This window comes from Scyliorhinus torazame, chromosome 22 (genome assembly GCF_047496885.1).
Source record: "Scyliorhinus torazame isolate Kashiwa2021f chromosome 22, sScyTor2.1, whole genome shotgun sequence".
Taxonomy (NCBI): Eukaryota; Metazoa; Chordata; class Chondrichthyes; order Carcharhiniformes; family Scyliorhinidae; genus Scyliorhinus; species Scyliorhinus torazame.
In genome coordinates, this window is record NC_092728.1 from 47,827,569 (window position 1) to 47,847,627 (window position 20,059).

The following is a 20,059-nucleotide window of genomic DNA, read 5'->3' on the forward strand; positions in this document are numbered from 1 at the left end:
CTCTGCTGCTTTCGTCTTCACGACCCGAAGCTCCTGCTCCTGGGTCTTTTGTTCCTCTTTCAGCCCTTCAATCGCCTGTAATATCGGGGCCAACAACTCTTTCTTCATTTCCTTTTTTATCTCCTCCACGCAGCGTTTCAAAAACTCTTGTTGTTCAGGGCCCCATATGAAACTGCCACCTTCCGACGCTATCTTGGTTTCTGCTTGCCTTCCTTGCCGTTGTTCCAAAGGATCCGCTGCAATCCGGCCACTTTCCTCTCCTTTTTCCATCCGTGTCCAGGGGTAACACCCTTCTGGTTTACCGCACGGTGTTTTCAGCCGTTAAAATTGCCGTTGGGGCTCCTATCAAGAGCCCAAAAGTCCGTTTCACAGGGAGCTGCCGAAACGTGCGACTCAGCTGGTCATCGCCGCACCCGGAAGTCAATCAAATCCCTTTGCGACCCTGTTCGCAATTGAGCAGTGAGGTATCCAGATGATGGGAAAAAGGAACCAATGTAGAGATACGGTGTCCTTTCTGATGGAACCTGCACCATGTTTGTTGTATGTTTGTTCTTTAGTGTTAATGTTAAGTGTTGTTTGTAAACTTGAAACTTTTTCACGGCCCCACGCCACCACGCCTTTAACGCCCCCTGGCAGTTAATGGAACAAGTTTGTCCCCAGACAACCGTTCAGAGGAACTAGTTTGTCAACAGAAACCAGTTCAGAGGAACTAGTTTGTCAACAGAAACCAGTTTAGAGGTACAAGTTTGTCAGCAGACATCAAGGCAAACCCCACGACGACCACATTCTTACCCGTTCTTGCCGGTTGCTCAGGCAGTGGAGAAACGGCACTGGTGCCCGCCCTGCCTGAGGACCCCCCTCTGGTCAGCTACGCTCGGGTAGAGCACAAACGGCACTGATCACCATCCTACCCGGGGATTCCACTCATTTCTTACCCACCGCGGCCCATATGCACCCCAATTTGGCACTTGATTTTTGAAATTCTTTTGTTTGGTTTTGGCAACCCTCACGTTGCTTCCGTATGCCATTTACATCCTCAAACACTAGGATGGTAGATCGCACAGGCTGCGAGACAGCTCGCACTATGTCAGTATTTTTCTCGGATGTCTTGTCCCAAATATTTGGTTTAAAAAAAAAATGAGGGCGTCAGAGATGGTGACCAATTATAAAGGGGAATTGGTAACAAAGGACAGACAGACATACGAGATCTTAAGCAATTTAATAACAGATATTATGCTTGTGTTCACAGAACTCCGGAACCTCAGGAACTCCAGAGGAAGAAAAAGACAAATAGATGAAGACGACCTCCGTCTTTTTCACCTGGATCTTAATGGGATCCCTTCAGTTGCGCGCGGACGCTACCCCCCCTGACCCTACCACACAAGCCGTGAATGATTCCCACCCCCGCAATACACAGAACCCCGCGATAGCTAGCCCCGCGACAGCTAACAATACCCCGACCTGGTGTGATAAGTTCATCACCTGGTACTCACTCTCGTATGTAGTAGAAGCCCTCTTAATACTGGCGATACTTTGCAGTGTCGTGCAGACACTTAGAATCAGAAAATAGCGAAGGAGACCCTCCCACTCTAGCGTCCCGGTATACACGTTTAGGTCCCCTATTTTCGGACTTCACCAAACCCCCGAATCCCTCGACATGAATTAAAGTGCATCCGTTTCGCTTTCTGTATTCTGTTAAATAAAGAAATGTAAACCTCTGTGCCTGACTGCCAGGCCAGAGAAATTTGTGTGCTGCTATTTTGTACAGTTTAAGATGTTATAGATCATTTTTGGGATTGTTTGAGTGAGGATAGTTAGAGGTTCCAGTTTTTTAATTTTTCTGTAATGCATGCATTAATGTCATAGCGCCCCGTAGAGTTTTATAATAATGTATGTATTTAAAATGATTTAGGTAAAATTGTGTTTCATAGGATAGGGCAGAGTAGAGCCTGATTATGGGTGCCTCGTTTGGTCAGAGGACGAAGATGCGCAGTAATGTGATTCTTCACGCTTCGCATTGAGGATCACAAGGAGGGTGTGTAGCCATCTGGGATGGCCACGTCCCGATTACAAAATGGACACTTTGCAAAGAATGCAGGGAAAATGGACAATACCGAGAAAGCAAGCAGGTGCAAGGTCGATCTGTTGATTAGAGCTGTAGCTCTCAGACAAGACCGAGACTGCAGAACCATCTACATACTAATGAGCCATCCCCGGGAACGAAAAGGCAACATTTAAGTAAACAATGCTAGGACAGACACCCCGGCACCAGAGGAGACCAGAACAAAGCAGGCCACCGGCCACCTATAACAGCCCAGCAACCAGGGAACCCACCCCTCTATTGGAGGAAAATCGATAAGAACGATTGGGAAACGGCCCAATTAATTGGGGCCAAGTTCAAGGCCCGCCCAAAAGTGCGCGAAGCCCTTTTGGGTATAAAAAGGATTCCCCAAGAGAGAATCTCTCTCTTGGCCTTGGCTCTCAGCGAGGAGAGGCCTGTCAAAGCTGCTCCAGGCCAAGTAAGTTCCAAGTCAACACATGCTACGAGATAGATGCTCCTAGTTGCTATCCTGTAAACAGCTCAACCCAGCAGCCTCAGAACCGAGCAATGGCCATTGTTCCTCTGACCGAGTGGGCACCCGAAGCTAAGTATAGGCTTTTAGCAGTAGTGATAGTTTAGTCTATCGAGTTTTATGCATGAGTAGATTTGTCTGTGTGTGTAAATAAATAAGCATTGATTTTGAACTTACTAACTGGTGTATCAAGTTTTTGATCAGTATTCGGTTTTGAACCTTGTGGCGGTATCGAAAGACAACAGGCGACTCTTGAGCAAACATAATTAAACAGAGCCAAATTAAGAAACAACAGCAACGAGCAACAAGGGGCAGCTGGATCGAGCCCCAGCTGCTCCTGCATCACATGGCTCTTTCAGCCCTGGCGGCTCCCCAATGTCTGCAGCATGCTGCCAATGCCCTCAACTATGCTCCTCGGTGATTGGGACATGCTCTGGTGCGCCTCGGCAATTTCTATCTGTGACTGGGATATGCTCTCAGCACCTCATCGAGGTCCACATGGGATGGAATATGTCCCCTAGCGAGTGGGACATGTTGTCAAGGTGCTTAGCCATGGCCGTCACTGACTGCCTTGGGCACCTCCATTAATGCTGCTGACGTTGCACCAGGCTCTCCACTGCGGTCGCCACCCCACCAGTGTTTGCCTCTGTGCCAAGAATTGCCGGTGCTATCTCCTGCACCCAAAGCCTCTCGGACTCCTCCAATCGGCTATGGTCCACAGACCAAAGATATGCAGGTCAGGTGGAATGGCTATTCTAAATTGCCCTTCGTATCCAAAAGGTTAGGTGGGATTACTGGGTTCTGGGGATGTGGTGGAGGTGTGGGTTTATGTAGGGTGCTCTTTCCAAGGGCCAGTGCAGACCCAATGGGCCGAATGACCTCCTTTTGCACTGTAAATTCTTGTAAACTATTCATAATCTACATTAATAATTTGGATGTGGAATCAAATGTAATATTTCCAGGTTCGCTGATGGCATAAAACTGGATGGGAATGTGAAATGTGAGGAGGATGCTAAGAGGCTTCAAAGGGATTTAAACATGGTAGAAGGAATGTAATGTGGAAAAACATTGGCTGCAATTTTCCAGCTGTTGACGCCAGCGGGATCTTCCAGTCCTGCTGATGGCTCACCCCCACTGCGGGATTCCTGGCAGTGCGGGGTTCATTCATCTGGAAACCCCATTGACAACAGATCAGCCAACGGCAGGTCACCTCTACAAAAGACATGGCAGGTTGCACAGAAAATCCCGCCAATTAAGTTATCCACTTTGAGGGGCCAACAGAAATGCAGAGTATTTCTTAAATAGGGAAAGATTGGGAAGTGTTGATGTCCGAAGGGATCTGTGTGTTCATCAGTCACTGAATGCTAACATATAGGTGCAGCAAGCAATTACAGGCAAATGGTAGGTGGCCTTTATTGCAAAAAATGTGAACTCAGGAGTAAAGGTATCTCCACCTAGATTGTGTATAGTTTTGAACAAAGAGAACAAAGAAAAGTACAGCACAGGAACAGGCCCTCCAAGCCTGCGCTGACCATACTGCCCGTCTAAACTAAAACCTTCTACACTTCCGGGGTCCGTATCCCTCTATTCCCATCCTAGTCATGTATTTGTCAAGATGCCCCTTAATTGTCACTATCGTCCCTGCTTCCACCACCTCCTCCGGCAGCGAGTTCAGGCACCCACTACCCTCTGTGTAAAAGACTTGCCTCGTACATCTCCTCTAAACCTATGCCCCCTAGTAATTGACCCCTCTACCCTGGGAAAAAGTCTCTGACTATCCACTCTGTCTATGCCCCTCATACTTTTGTAGACCTCTATTAGGTTCCCCTCAACCGCCTTTGTTCCAGTGAGAAAAACCAAGTTTATTCAATCTCTCCTCATAGCTAATGCCCTCCATACCAGGCAACATCCTGGTAAATCTCTTCTGAACCCTCTCTAAATCCTCCACATCCTTCTGGTAGTGTGGCGACCAGAATTGAACACTATACTCCAAGTGTGGCCTAACTAAGGTTCTATACAGCTGCAACATGACTTGCCAATTTTTATACTCAATGCCCCGGCCAATGAAGGCAAGCATGCCGTATGCCTTCTTGACTACCTTCTCCATCTGTGTTGCCCCTTTCAGTGACCTGTGGACCTGTACACCTAGATCTCTCTGACCGTCAATACTCTTGAGGGTTCTACCATTCACTGTATATTTCCTATCTGTATTAAAATTTAAATCCTGCTGTATCCTCTGACAATCCTCATCGCTATCCACAATTCCACCAACCTTTGTGTCGTCTGCACTTACTAATCAGACCAGTTACATTTTGGTCCCTTTATATAAGGAAGGATGTACTTGTCATGGAGGAAGTGCAATGAAAGTCCGCCAAACTAATCCTAGAGATGGTAGGATGTTCTATAAAGAGAGATTGAAGAGACCGGGGCCTATGCTCTTTAGAATTTAGAAGAATGAGAGGTGATCTCATCAGTGTACAATATTCTTCCAGGAATTGACAGGGCTGACGCAGGAAGGATGTTTCCCCTGGCTAGGGTGGGCTCCAGAACGAGCCTCAGGATAAGAAGTAGGCCATTCAATTCTAAAATTGAGGAAGCAATTCTTCACACAGCAGGTGGTGAACGTTTGGAATTCTCCACCTTTCAGTCTCCTCCTCACTTCACCCTTGAAATAAAAATGTTAAAATGCCATTTTATTTGTCCCTTTCTTGCACTGTACTTTCCTTCTTCCTCACCATTGGCTCATAGTTCTGGTCCTGACCAGAAGAGAGCTGCAGAAATTTATTCCAGATACTTTTAATCACCAAAATATCTGTGACCTTCTCTCCTGCAGGTAACAGCTGACCTTTCCCTGACGTGCAATTTACTGAATGGCTCCATAGAAAATTAATAACTTACAATTACAACCATTCAAAACCACAAAGAAATAGAATGCAAAATCTATCAACTTCCCATCATTGTGTTGCTTTTACCTGTTCAAGATGTTCAGGTTTTGCAGCTACTTCCATCTGTTGGTATGCTTGATCCTTGTGGAGAAAATAGAAGGCATTTTTCAGAACTGTGACATTTCAGTATGCTATAATTAAAAATGTGTATATTTGTATTCAAGGCATTTAACAAATATACACCGAATATCAGAACAATACATTAACCCAACAAACAACCATAACTTTCCAATTCTCCCCCCCCCCCCCCCCCCCCCCCAACACCAACACTCCTTCCCCATTTTAACCCCGTTACCACCACTTCCCCTTGCTGACCCCTTAATTCTCCTTGAAAAAAATCGATGAACGGTTTCCATCTCCGGGTGAACCCCTCTATCGGCCCCTGCAGAGCGAACTTGACCTTCTCCAACCTCAGGAATTCACCCAGGTCGTTTTTGGCCGCTCCGAGTTCCGCCAACACAACAAAATCCGTCTCGGGCTACTAGGGAGGCAAAGGCCAATACATCAGCCTCTCCCCCCCCCTGGACTCTAGCACCTTCTGACATACCTCCGGACTCGGAACCATCCCCACACCCAGCACCTCAGATATCACGTCCGAGAACCCCTGCCAGAACCCCCTCAGTCTTGGACACGCCCAGAACATGTGGACGTGATTCTTGCCCCCCACTCCCCCCCTCCCCCCCCCATGCACCATCCACACCTATCCTCCACCCCTGCAAATAAGCTGCTCATCCTCGCCACTGTCAAGTGGGCCCTATGCACCACTTTAAACTGGATGAGGCATAACCTCTCACACGATGAGGACTCTGCCGATTTCCCACCTCGCACCTACTTTCCAAACTTCTCCTCCGATTTGCACTTAATAACCTCCACCAGAGCGCCCTTCCTCCCCATCAGATCCTCATAAATACCCAACACCTTCCACTCCCCAATTTCGTCCTCCGATAACAGCTTGCCTTGCCATACCGGAGGCGGCAGCCCCAGGAAGGACAGCACCTCTCTCCTCACGAAATCCAGGACCTACAAGTACCTAAATCCATTCCCCTTGGACAACTCCTATACAGTTCCTCCAACTGTTCCAGCCCTGCAAATGTTCCCCCTATGAACAAGTCCCTGAAGTACTCAATCCCCATCTGCCACCACCCAGAACCTAACATCCAGTCCATGCAGGCACTACCTATGGTTGTCACAGATCGGCGCCCACAATGACGTACCCTCCAATCCAAAGCGCTGCCTACGCTGCCCACACACCTTTAATACCGACACAACCACTGGGCTCACGGAGTACCTGACCAGTGAGAACAGCAAAGGCACCAACAGCAAAGCCCTGAAACTTGTTACCCTACATGATGCCGCCCCCAAACAGGCCTCTGCTCCACAGCCCATTTTCTCACCATCGCAATATTTGCCGCCCAATAATAATTTATCAAATTCGTCCACCCCCCCCACCCCCCATTTCAGGAAAGCTCGCCGCACCCACAGGGCCACCCCCACCACATAAACTCGCCCACTGACTTTCCTAAAAAAAGACTGAGGGAGAAAGATAGGGAGGTTCTGAAACACAAACAGAAATCTAGGCAGCACTGGCATTTTCACTGCCTGCACCCACCCAGCCAGCGACAGCGGCAAAACATCCAACTTCTTAAAATCCACCTTCATCCCCTCCACCAATTGAGCCAATTCAATCTATGCAGTTGGGCACAGCTCTGTGCCATTGAATACCTAAGTACCTGAAGCTTGTCCCCACCACCCGAAACGGCAACTCTGCTAATCTCCTTTCCTGCCCTCTGGCCGGACTCAATCCACAAACCTCCACCCAAACCCAAACCGCCCCAGCACTTCAAACAAATATGCCCACTCCACCCGATCAAAAACCTTCTTCGCGTCCAACGCCACCACTACCTCCTGCCCCTCCGAGGGTATCATAATCATGTTAAGTTACCTCCACACATTCACTGACAGCTGCTTTCCCTTCTCAAAACTCAAAGGTCCTCGCCTATCACCCCTCTAGTACACATATCCTTCTTTAAAATCAGGGAGATGGAAATCTGCGACAATGTAGGGAGGAGTTTCCCCTCTCCCTAGCCTCATTATACATCCTCACCAGCAATGGCCCCAGTGTGGTAGTCACCACTAGTGGCACAGTATATGTATTACCTCACTGCCCGTATATTAAGGGTACAATGGTAAATCCCTGCCTGCTGGCTCCGCCCAGCAGACGGCGTATAAAAGTGCTTTCCGATGCTGCAGCCATTCTGATTCCAGCTACAGGAGGCACAACATCTTGCTCAATAAAGCCTCGATTGTTCCACCATTCTCGTCTTGTGGTAATTGACGGTGCATCAATTTATTGAGCAAGATTTTTTAAACAATGGATCTTCGCATCAAGCCTGATTGCCTGCAGCTGAGCCCTCAAGCAGCCAACGCCACGTTTACCTTTGACCACTGGCCAGCCTGCTTCGAAGGCTACCTCAGAGCAGCTGCTGAAGAACCCTCGGACGCGCAGAAGCTCCAAGTCCTCTATTCCCGGATGAGCCCTGACATTTTTCCCCTCATCCGGGATTCGCTCACCTACTCCAAAGCGATGGTGCTCCTGAAGGGACATTACGTCGACCTGTGAACCAAGTGTACGCCAAGCACCTCCTAGTCACGAGACAGCAACTCCCCGGGGAAGCTCTGGACGATTTCTTGCGTGCCCTGCAGATCTTAGGTAGGAACTGCGACTGCCAGGCAGTTTCGGCAGTCCAGCACACCGAACGTTTTAATTAGAGACGCTTACGTCACGGGAATGAAGTCTGCGTACGTCCGCCAGTGGCTACTGGAAGGGGGTACACTCTATCTTGCGGGAACTAGGCAGCACACTAATTCTTTAAAAACATTTTTAAAAAAAATGCTCCTCCTTTTTCACATTTTCTCCCACATTTACACCCATCAACAATAAACAATAATCAGCAAGATATGTCAATCCCCATAATAACAACGATCCCATCTGCCCACCAACCCCCAAACCTCAGCCCACATGTTTACATAAACAAATGACAAAAAGGAATCAGTGATTACCCATAGTCACCCTTAATCTACACTCCTTCCAGTACTCCCCTACCTTTGGACAGGACCAAAACATATGAACGTGATTCGCGGGGCCCCCCCGCAACGCGCGCACACATCCTCTACTCCTTCAAAAAATCGGCTCATCCTCGCATTCGTGAGGTGCGCCCTATATACCACCCTCAGCTGTATCAGCCCCAACCTCGCACATGAGGTGGAGGCATTCACTCTCCAGAGCACCTCACACCAGACCCCCTCCTCTATAACCTCTCCCAGCTCTTCCTCCCACTTTTCTTTGATCCCTTCCAGTGGTGCCTTATCCTCTTCCAGAATAGCTCCATACACCGCTGACACGGCCCCCTTCTCCAGTCCCCTTGTCGTCAACACCTCCTCCGGTTCCTCTGGGAAGCTCTGTATCTCCTTCCTGGCAAAATCCCGAACCTGCATGTACCTAAACCCTTCTCCCTGCTCTAGCCCATACTTCGCTTCCAGCTCCCTCAATCCTGCAAACAGACCCCGAAGAAACAAATATTTTAGCATCTTAATCCCCTTCTCTTCCCATTTCCGAAAACTTCCATCCCAACTCCCTGGCTCAAATCTGTGGTTCCCCCGAATCGGCATTTCCCGTGACCCTAAACCCAACCCGAAGTGTTGGCGAAACTGCCTCCAGGTTTTCAATGAAGCTATTATTACCGGACTCCCTGAATATTTCCCCGGAGCTATCGGGAGCGGCGCTGTTGCAAGTGCCTTCAGCCCCGACCCCTGCACAAACTCTCCTCCATTCTGACCCACTGAGAATCCACCCCTCTGACCCAGCTCCGCACTTTCTCCACATTCGCCGCCCATTAGTAGTACAAGTTCGGGAGACCCAAACCCCCTGCCTGCCTTCCCCTCTGCAGCAGCACCTTTCTCACTCTGGCCACCTTCCCTCCCCATATGAATGAGGCAATCCTTCCCTCAATCTCCCTGAAAAAAGACTTTGGCAGGAAAATTGGTAGGCATTGAAAAATAAACAGGAATCGCGGCAACACATTCATTTTAACCGCCTGTACCCGACCTGCCAGTGACAGAGGATGGCCGTTCCACCTTGCCAGATCGGCTTTCACTCTCCCCACCAAACTAGTGATGTCATACCTGCGAAGCCTCCCCCACTCCCGGGCAGCCTGCACCCCCAGATACCTAAAATGAGTCCCTGCTCTACGGAATGGCAGCCCCCCCACCCCTGCCCCCACCCCCGGCCGAGACACCACAAAGTACTCGCTCTTGTCCAGGTTCAACTTGTACCCAGAGAAAGACCCAAATACCCGCAGTAGCTCCAATATTTCTCCTATCGACCCACTTGGCTCCGACATATACCGCAGCAAGTCGTCGGCATATAAGGACACCCTATGCTCTATCCCCCCCCCCCCCCGCACTATTCCTTTCCATGCTCCCAAACTTCTCAATGCGATGGCCAACGGCTCAATTGCAAGTGCAAACAGCAGGGGGGACATAGGACATCCCTGTCTCGTCCCACGGTGGAGAGAGAAATATCTCGAACTGATATTATTTGTGCGGACACTCGCCTTCGGTTCCTTATATAATAGCTTTACCCAGTTCACAAACCTTGGGGCAGCTCGCTAATTCGTTAGAAGTGGCCTCCCGTAACGTTCAGTCCTACGCCCCCGTCTGCGCGGCACCCTAGTGGGCATCGTGGGCCCCACCAACTGCCGACTCCAGCTCACCGCAAGTCTGCGCCGTGTGCAGCCAGCCAACTCTGGGGGGGCCCCAAATGTTATTTTAGCGGGCAAAACAAACACCCCAGGCAGCGCTGCCCGGTGCGGAGCGCGACCTGCAATGGGTGTGAGAAGGACACTTCGCTTCTGTTTGCCAGGCCTGGTCGGCCGCCGCTGTTTCCAGGACTGGTGTTCCTACACCCCCCAGGTGCGACCCAGGGGCGCCGCCATTTTCCCACTGGATCCACTCAGGGGTGACGAAGACGAGGACAACACGCTCCCGGAGTCGCAGGTGACCAAGTCGGCGCCCACATCACTATCAGGACTGAGGCAATCACAGAGGAGGGTCAAGGCCCCCGACAGACTTAATTTGTAATGTTTTCTACCAACCCCACCGGACTCATTTTTTTAACAGGGAGTGAATGTGGTAGTCACCACTAGTGGCATATTATATGTATTACGGCACTGCCCGTAAATCCCTGCCTGCTGACTCCGCCCAGCAGGCGGCGGATAAAAGTGTGTGCTCTCCGATACTGCAGCCATTCTGGTTCCAGCTACAGGAGGCACAACATCTTGCTCAATAAAGCCTCGATTGTTCCACCATTCTCGTCTTGTGGTAATTGACGGTGCATCACCCAGCTCCGCCCAAACGTTTTATAAAAATCAACTGGGAATCTGTCCGGCCCCGGGCTTGCACTGCATCTATCACCTCCCTCAATCCAATCGGGGCCCCCCAGACCCTGAACCCGCACCTCCTCCACCGTGGAAATCTCCAACCTATCCAGGAATCACCACATCCCCTCTTCCCTGTCAGGGGCTCCGACTCAGTGCCTTCTACAAAAGGCCTCAAATTATCCCATTCACCCCCTCTGGGTCCATCACCACCTTACCCTTCCCGTCCCTTACCTGTCCAATCACTGTTGCTGCTGCTAACTTCCTCAACTGATGGCCAGCATCCTACTTGCCGTACTCATACACTGTCCCTCTGGCCCTTCGCAACTGCTCCACCTTCTTCTCCATAGACACTAACCCAAACTCCATTTGGAGCCTCTGCCTCTACTTCAGCAACCCCTCCTCTGGCGATACCGAGTGCTTCCACCCACCCTCAAAATCTCATCTACTAGCATTGCCCACCTTTTGCTCCACCTTCTCCCGTGACCCCGAATCAAAATAAACTCCCGTCTCACTGCAGCCTTGAGTGCCTCCCAGTGTGGCGGCTGTGACCTCACCTGTGTTGTTCAACTCCACATAGCCCCGAATAGCAGCCCGCACCCCCATCATCTGCCAACAGCCCCACATCCAGCTGACATCCATTGGGCCTCTCTCTGAACCACCCGCAAATCCACCCAATGTGGAATGTGATCAGAAACCACAATTGCCGAACAGAGTTGCCATTCGTCAGCAGCACCTTGTCCGCCACAAACAAATCAATCCAGGAATACATCCGGTGCACGTGGGAGAAGTATGAAAACTCCCTCACCCTTGACCTCCCAAACTACCATGGATCGCCGCCAACCATGCCAAAGTGCTCCATGAACCCCTTCAGCTCCCTAGCCACTGCTGGCACCCTCAACGACTTAGGACTCCTCCAGAACCGGGTCCAGGTGCGTATTGAAATCACCCCCCCATATTCAACTGATGCTTGTTCAGGTCCAGAATCCTCCCCATAACCTGCCTCATAAAATCCACATTGTCCCAATTTGGGGAATAAACGTTTACCGGCATCCAATCCAGCTTCCAACTGACCATCACATCAACAGCAGCCCCCCCCCCCCAACCCGGATTGGCCACAATGCTCCCCACCTCAAACGGCACCCTCTTGTTCACCAACACCACCATCCCACTCATCTTCATTTCCAAAGTAACACCTGCCCCTCCCATCCCTTCCTCAACCTCGTCTGATCCCCCAACTTCAGTTGTGTCTCCTGTAAAATCACAACATCCGCCTTCAGACTCCTCAGATGGGTGAACACACATGACCGTTTAACCGGCTCATTCGGCCCTCTCACATTCCATGTGACCAGCCTGGCGATCAGCCATACCCCTGTTTTGAGCCAGCCCCCGGCGCGCGTACCGCACCCCTCCAGGCCCGCCACGCCAACCATACCCATGTCAGCAACCCTCCTCCCCTTCCACCCTTAAACAAAAAAGAACCCATGCCTTCCTTCTGACAACCCCCACCCCTCCTCCGTTAACTAGCCCTACCTAGCATGGTAGTCCTTGCCCAAGTCTCTGACACCCCCTCATGCCTCCAGCCCACCACACGCCCCAACAAAGGCTCATTCACCATCGTTGCTCCCCCATCAAAACGTACCCCAAACTACCCAGCTCGACCACTTTATAACAAACACAAAGCTCCTCTCCATAGTTCAGTGTCCTCACACTCCTAGTCCATGGTCCCTCAAAGTCCATCGCCTCCTCTGGTGAGTCAAAATCCACAAGCGGACAGGGTGCAAAACTCCAAACCTCACCCCATTCGTAAAGTGGGCAGCCTTTATCTGGATGAACCTGGCCCTCCTCTTCGCCAACTCCGCACCCAGGTCCTGGTAGACCCACCCAGTTGCATTTCCTGGTCTGCCTCGTCCATTTCAATATCTTTTCCTTGTCGAAGAATCGATGGTGGCAGCCGCACTACCATTGCCCTCGGCGGCTCCCTCATCTGCGAATTCCTCCTCAGACCCTGAGCGCCCGATCCATCTCGAGGGGCCGATCAAAGACCCCCCCCCCCCCAACTTCTTAAGCATCCTCGCCACATACTTGCCGGCCTCCGCTCCCTCAAGCATCCTGATGATCCTGGAGCAGTTCTCCAGGACCTCTAACTTCTCTTGCAGCCGCTTCTGGTTATCCAAAACCATCCCCAACTCAGTCTCCAAGGAACCCATCCGCTCCTCAGGCTCCCCCACTACCTGCTCTAAATTCTGAATCGCCAGGCCCTGAGCCTCCAACCTCTGCTCCACTCTCTCAATTGCAGCTCTGAGCAGCTTCACCACCTTAACCAGGTCTTCCAACGCCTCTTTCCTCTGCTGCTGGAATTTTCCATTCAAAAACTCCCCCTGCTACTCCGTCAACCACTGGGCAGGCAGCGCAGCCCCCCTGGGCACTCACACACCTTTTGCCCTCAAAACAAAACCCCACACGGGTGGGGGAAGGACAAACAAAATCCACCTTGAGCAAGAGCCACCAAATGTCCGACCACTCACTCCATGACTGCCACCGGAGGTCCTTCAGTCTGGTATAATTAATATTCATTCAGAAATATTCATATTTGATCTTTACACTGGATTGTAGGTTTCATTTATCAGTAAATAAAGTAGTGAGAAGTGGTCTTGTTTTATGTTCATAATTTATCTCCTATGAACAAAAAAGATTTCATACTATCTATATCTGTATTAGAATATGTTAACTTCACATTTCTTCATCTAGAAAACCAAATTTTGTGCAATACTGCACCATGAGGTTCTCTGGTATTTCATCCTCCAAATGGCAGTTTACTAAGTATTAGTTTGATTGTGGAAGGCATCACTGCTGAACTCAAGCTTCTCACACATCACAAAGCGTTACACAAGCGGTGCATATTTCAAATATTTCAAATCACACTCAATAAACTCCAACATGGTCAATGATCCTCAACAGTACAGTACTAAGAAAACTTCTGTTTCAGAGCAGAAAAAAATAAAACATGAACTTGATGGGCAGGTGATTGATACAGCTTTGTTGTGTTTCACATCATAACATTTTATACTGTAGAAGGGGTCCATTTAGCTTACTATGCTTCTGTCGCTTTTTGAAAGAGCTACCCAATTTAGTTCCATTCCCCATATCTTCCAGAATGTAAATTTTTCAATTATTCACTCATTTCCTTAGAACATAGAACAGTACAGCACAGAACAGGCCCCTTCTTGAAAGTAATTTTGTATTCTGCTTCTACCTCTTGTTAGGACATCCTACATAAAAAAATTTCCAGCACCAAGAATGACCCCACTATTTCATCAGGATAGATAAGTCCTCTGGGCCAGACGGGATATACCCAAGGTTACTACGGGAAGCAGGGGAAGAGATTGCTACGCCGTTGGTGATGATCTTTGCGTCCTCACTCTCCACTGTAGCAGTACCGGATGATTGGAGGGAGGCGAATGTTCCCCTGTTCAAGAAAGGGAGTAGGGAAATCCCTGGGAATTACAGATCAGTCAGTCTTACGTCTGTGGTGAGCAAAATACTGGAAAGGATTCTGAGAGATAGGATTTATGATTATTTAGAAAAACATAGTTTGATTAGAGATAGTCAGCATGGCTTTGTGAGGGGCAGATCATGCCTCACAAGCCTCATTGAATTCTGAGGATGTGGCGGGACACATTGATGAAGGTCGGGCAGTGGATGTGCTGTATATGGATTTCAGTAAGGAATTTGATAAGGTTCCCCATGATAGGCTCATTCAGAAACTTAGGGAGCAAGTGATACAGGGAACTTTGGCTGCCTGGAAACAGAATTGGCTGGCCGAAAGAAGACACCGAGTGATAGTGGATGGAAAGTATTCCGCCTGGAGGTCGGTGACCAGTGGTGTTCCACAGGGGTCTGTTCTGGGACCTCTGCTCTTTGTGGTTTTTATAGATGACTTGGATGAGGAAGTGGAAGTGTGGGTTAGTAAGTTTGCCGATGACACAAAGGTTGGGGGAGTTGTAGATAGTGACGACGGTTGTTGCAGGTTACAATAGGACATTGACAGGATGCAGAGCTGGGCTGAGAAGTGGCAGATGGAGTTCAACCTAGATAATGTGAAGTAATTCATTTTGGAAGGTGACATTTGAATGCTGAATACAGGATCAAAGGCAGGATTCTTGGAAGTGTGGAGAAACAGAGGGATCTTGGGGTCTACATAGATCCCTCAAAGTTGCCAACCAGGTTGATAGGGTTGTTAAGAAGGCGTATGGTGTCTTGGCTTTCATTAACAGGGGGATTGAGTTTAAGAGACGTGAGGTTTTGCTGCAGCTTTATAAAAGCCTGGTTAGAAAACACTTGGAATATTGGGTCCAGTTCTGGTCGCCTCAATATAGTGGATGCTCTGGAGAGGGTGCAGAGGAGATTTACCAGGATACTGCCTGGATTGGAGGGCATGTCTTATGAAGAAAGGTTGAGGGAGCTAGGGCTTTTCTCACTGGAGCGAAGAAGGAAGAGAGGTGACATGATAGAGGTGTACAAGGTGTTGAGAGGCATGGATAGAGTGGCTAGCCAGAGACTTTTCCCCAGGGCAGAAATGGCTGTCATGAGGGGACACAATTTTAAGGTGATTGGAGGCAGATATAGGGGAGATGTCAGAGGTCGCATCTTTACACAGAGGTGGTGGAGGTACATGAAATGCACTGCCAGCAGAGGTGGTGGAGTCAGAGTCATTAGGGACATCTAAGCGACTCTTGGACAGGCACATGAACAGCAGTAAATTGAAGGGGTGTAGGTTAGGTTGATCTTAGGTTATGATAAATAGTCGGCACAACATTGTGGGCCGAAGGGCCTGTACTGTTCTATGTTCTATTAATGGGACTCTGCTTCATTTCGGGGCCTAGGCAAGGAACGGCCCACTTAGGCTCATTTCCTGCAAAAACAAACTTAGCTCGCCAGTGCAGGAAGAGACCAGATGCCCTGATCTCTGAACCCCTCCCCAACTTACTAATTAGGGGGTCTGCGAGCCCCCCCCATGCCCCAACTCATAAGGGCAAGGCACCTCCGGGCCCAATCCCCGTCACGGGCAAGATGCCACTTGGGCACCTTGGCACTGTGCCCCTGCCAGTGCCACCTGGGCACCCAGGTGGCACTGCGAAGGTACACCCTGCCCAGAGCCTGACCATACCGGAGCCCCCCGATCACCTGTGGGAGCCCCCCTCCACCCCAAAGTGCCGGTACACTTGGTCCATGTTTGTGGAAACCAGTGCTAACGGTGCCTGCTCAGGGTCTCCGAGGCAAGGCTGTTAGATCCTGCGCCTTGGGTAACTCCAGCGCAAACATATTTAAGTGAGTTTACTGCACACTTAAATATGTGAATCTGGATCCCGCCCATTGTAGGCAGGATCCAGATCGCGGCGCTTTGCAAGGTAGCGCTAGGTCACGCGAGGCGCAACAAGCTCCATAAATCTTGCGAGGCAACTCGTGCGATTTACTGGCCTTGTCGCGGCCCTGCGTCAGGAGCAACGAGGCCAATAGATCACACCCAAAGTGTTTTAAACGGTACAAGTAACATAGAACAGTACAGCACAGTACAGGCCCTTCGGCCCACGATGTTGTGCTGAACTAGTCTGAAACTAAGATCAAATCAACCTATTCCCAATCATTCTAGTGCATTCCATATGCCTATCCAATAACCGCTTGAAAGATCCTAAAGTGTCCGACTCCATTACCATAGATGGGAGTGCGTTCCACGCCCCAACCACACTCTGAGTAAAGAACCTACCTCTGACATCCCTCCTATATCTTCCACCATGAACCTTATAGTTGTGCCCCCTTGTAACAGCTACATCCACCAGAGGAAAAAGTCGCTGAACGTCCACTCTATCTATCCCTCTCATCATCTTATACACCTCAATTAAGTCACCTCTCATCCTCCTTCGCTCCAATGAGAAAAGCCCTAGTTCCCTCAACCTTTCCTCATAAGACCTACCCTCCAATCCAGGCAGCATCCTTTGCACCCTTTCCAATGCTTCCACATCCTTCCTAGAATTAGGTGACCAGAACTGCACACAAAACTCCAAATGTGGTGTAACCAAGGTCTTGTACAGTTGCAGCATAACTTTACGGCTCTTAAACTCAATCCCCCTGTTAATAAATGCAAACACACGATAGGCTTTCTTCGCGGCTCTATTCACTTGGGTGGCAACTTTCAGAGATCTATGGGCATGAACGCCAAGATCATGGAATCCGCATTCAAATTTGTCCTACCAAAATGAATTACCTCACACTTATCAGGGTTAAACTCCATCTGCCACTTTTCAGCCCAGCTCTGCATCCTATCAGTCTCTTTGCAGCCTATAACAGCCCTCCACATTAACCCAGCATGCTTTGAGGCCGTTAGATCGCACCCCAAGTGTTTAAAAAAAATATATATATATTTATTCATATTTTTCAACATGTTTTCAACTAAACTCCCCCCCCCAACGAAAAGAAATAAGAACACAACAATCAGAAATTATACATTGGATTTCCCCCATGTACAATAACCCCCCATATAACATTTAAAAACACAAATAGGGAAAACCCCCACCTTCAACCAAACGCCACCCCAAAAGAAACCCCCCTCCCTTGGGCTGCTGCTGCTGACCTCCTCCTAATGCTCCGCGAGATAGTCTAGGGACGGTTGCCACCGCTTGAGGAACCCTTGCACAGGCCCTCGCAAGGCAAACTTTATCCTCTCCAGTTTGATGAACCCTGCCATGTCATTGATCCAAGCTTCCACACTAGGGGGCTTCGCATCTTTCCATAGTAGCAAAATCCTCCGCCGGGCTACCTGGGACGCAAAGACCAGAATACCGGTCTCTTTCACCTTCTGCACTCCCGGCTCGTCCGATACCCCAAATAATGCTAATCCCCAGCTCGGCTTGACCCGGGCGTTCACCACCTTGGACATAGTCCTCGCAAAACCCATCCTGAACATATGGACGTGATTTGCCGGGCTCCCCGAGCACCTCCCACATCTGTCCTTCATTCCAAAGAACCTACTCAAACTCGCCCGTCATATGCACTCTGTGAGTAATCTTGAACTGTATTAGGCTGAGCCTGGCGCAAGAGGAGGAAGAATTAACCCTACTCATGGCATCAGCCCACAGACCCTCATCTATCTCCTCCCCAAGCTCCTCCCCCTTGCCCTTTAATTCCTCCACCGAGGCCTCCTCCTCTTCCTCCAGCTCCTGGTAAATCGCCGAAACCTTGCCTTCTACAACCCATACACCCGAAATCACCATCCTGAATCCCACTTGCCGGAAGCAGTGGAAATTCCCTCACCTGCCGCCTCACAAACGCCCTCACTTGCATGTACCTGAAAGCGTTTCCCGGGGGTAGCCCAAACTTCTCCTCCAGCACCCCATGGCTCGCAAACGTCCCATCGATAAACAGGTCCCCCATTCTTCTAATCCCTGGCCGATGGCAGCTCCGAAACCCCCCATCCATCCTTCCCGGCACGAACCGATGATTCTCCCGAATCGGGGACCAAACCGAGGCTCCCATCTCGCCCGTGTCGCCTCCACTGCCCCAGATCTTCAGCGTCGCTGCCACCACCGGACACGTGTTGTACCTTGTTGGCGAGAGCGGTAGCGGTGCCGTCACCAGCGCCCTCAGGCTCGTGCCCCCACATGACGCCATCTCTAGCCTCTTCCACGCCGCCCCCCTCTCCCTCCATTACCCACTTAGGATCATCGCCACATTGGCTGCCCAATAATAGCCACACAAATTCGGCAACGCCAGCCTCCCCCATATCCCTGATACGCTCCAGAAACACCCTCTTCACCCTTGGGGTCTTATTCGCCCACACAAATCCCATGATGCTCCTGCTTACCCGTTTGAAAAAGGCCTTGGGGATCATAATGGGAAGGCACTGGAACACAAAGAGAAACCTCGGGAGGACTGTCATTTTGACCGACTGCACCCTACCCGCTACTGAGAGTGGCAGCATATCCCATCTTTTAAAATCCTCCTCCATCTGCTCCACCAACCTCGTCAAATTGAGCTTGTGCAGGACCCCTCAACTCCTAGCTACTTAGATCCCTAGGTACCGAAAGCACCTTTCCGCCCTCTTCAGCGGTAGCTCGTCTATCCCCCTTCCCTGGTCCCCTGAATGCACCACAAAGAGCTCACTCTTCCCTACGTTGAGTTTATACCCCGAAAAGTCCCCAAACTCCCTTAGGATCCGCATGACCTCCGCCATCCCCTCCACTGGATCCGCAGCATACAACAGGTCATCGGCATACAGCGATACCCGGTGTTCCTCTCCCCCCTGAACCAATCCCCTCCTTTTCCTGGACTCTCTCAATGCCATGGCCAGCGGCTCAATTGCCAGTGCAAACAACAAGGGTGATCCCTGCCTCGTCCCCCGGTACACCCAAAAGTACTCCGACCTCCGCCGGTTCGTAGACACACTCGCCACCGGGGCTCTATATAGCAGCCTGACCCAACTGATGAACCCCTCCCCGAACCCAAACCTCCGCAACACTTCCCAAAGATACTCCCACTCCACCCGATCAAAGGCCTTCTCCGCGTCCATAGCTGCCACTACCTCCGCTTCCCCCTCCACCGAGGGCATCATAATCACATTGAGGAGCCTACGTACATTTGTATTTAGCTGCCTACCCTTCACAAATCCCGTCTGGTCCTCATGCATCACCCCCGGGACACAGTCCTCAATTCTCGTAAGCCAGCACCTTCGCCAGCAACTTAGCGTCAACATTGAGGAGCGAGATCGGTCTATACAACCCACATTGCAATGGATCCTTGTCCCGCTTCAAGATCAAAGAAATCAGCGCCCTGGACATTGTCGGGGGCAAGGTCCCCTCCTCCCTCGCCTTATTAAAAGTCCTCACTAGCAACGGGCCCAGCAGGTCCACGTATTTCCTGTAGAATTCAACCGGGAACCCATCCGGCCCTGGGGCCTTTCCCGCCTGCATGCTCCCCAATCCTTTAACCAGCTCCTCCAGCCCAATCGGCGCCCCCATACCAGCCACCTCCTCCTCTTCCACCCTCGGGAACCTCAGCTGGTCTAGGAATCGTCGCATCCCCTCCTCCCCCGCTGGGGGCTTAGACCTGT

At 50.3% G+C, this 20,059-nt stretch overlaps 1 protein-coding gene across 3 annotated transcripts in view; it reads right to left on the reverse strand.

Annotated features, from left to right (window-relative positions):
- LOC140398808 (uncharacterized) overlaps positions 1 to 20,059 on the reverse strand; it is a 195,347-nt gene that overhangs the window by 73,726 nt on the left and 101,562 nt on the right. For all 3 annotated transcript variants that reach the window (XM_072487776.1, XM_072487775.1, XM_072487774.1), the window contains one exon: positions 5,546 to 5,599. In XM_072487776.1, coding sequence (XP_072343877.1) covers positions 5,546 to 5,599 — 54 coding nt within the window. The remainder of the gene's footprint in view (positions 1 to 5,545; positions 5,600 to 20,059) is intronic.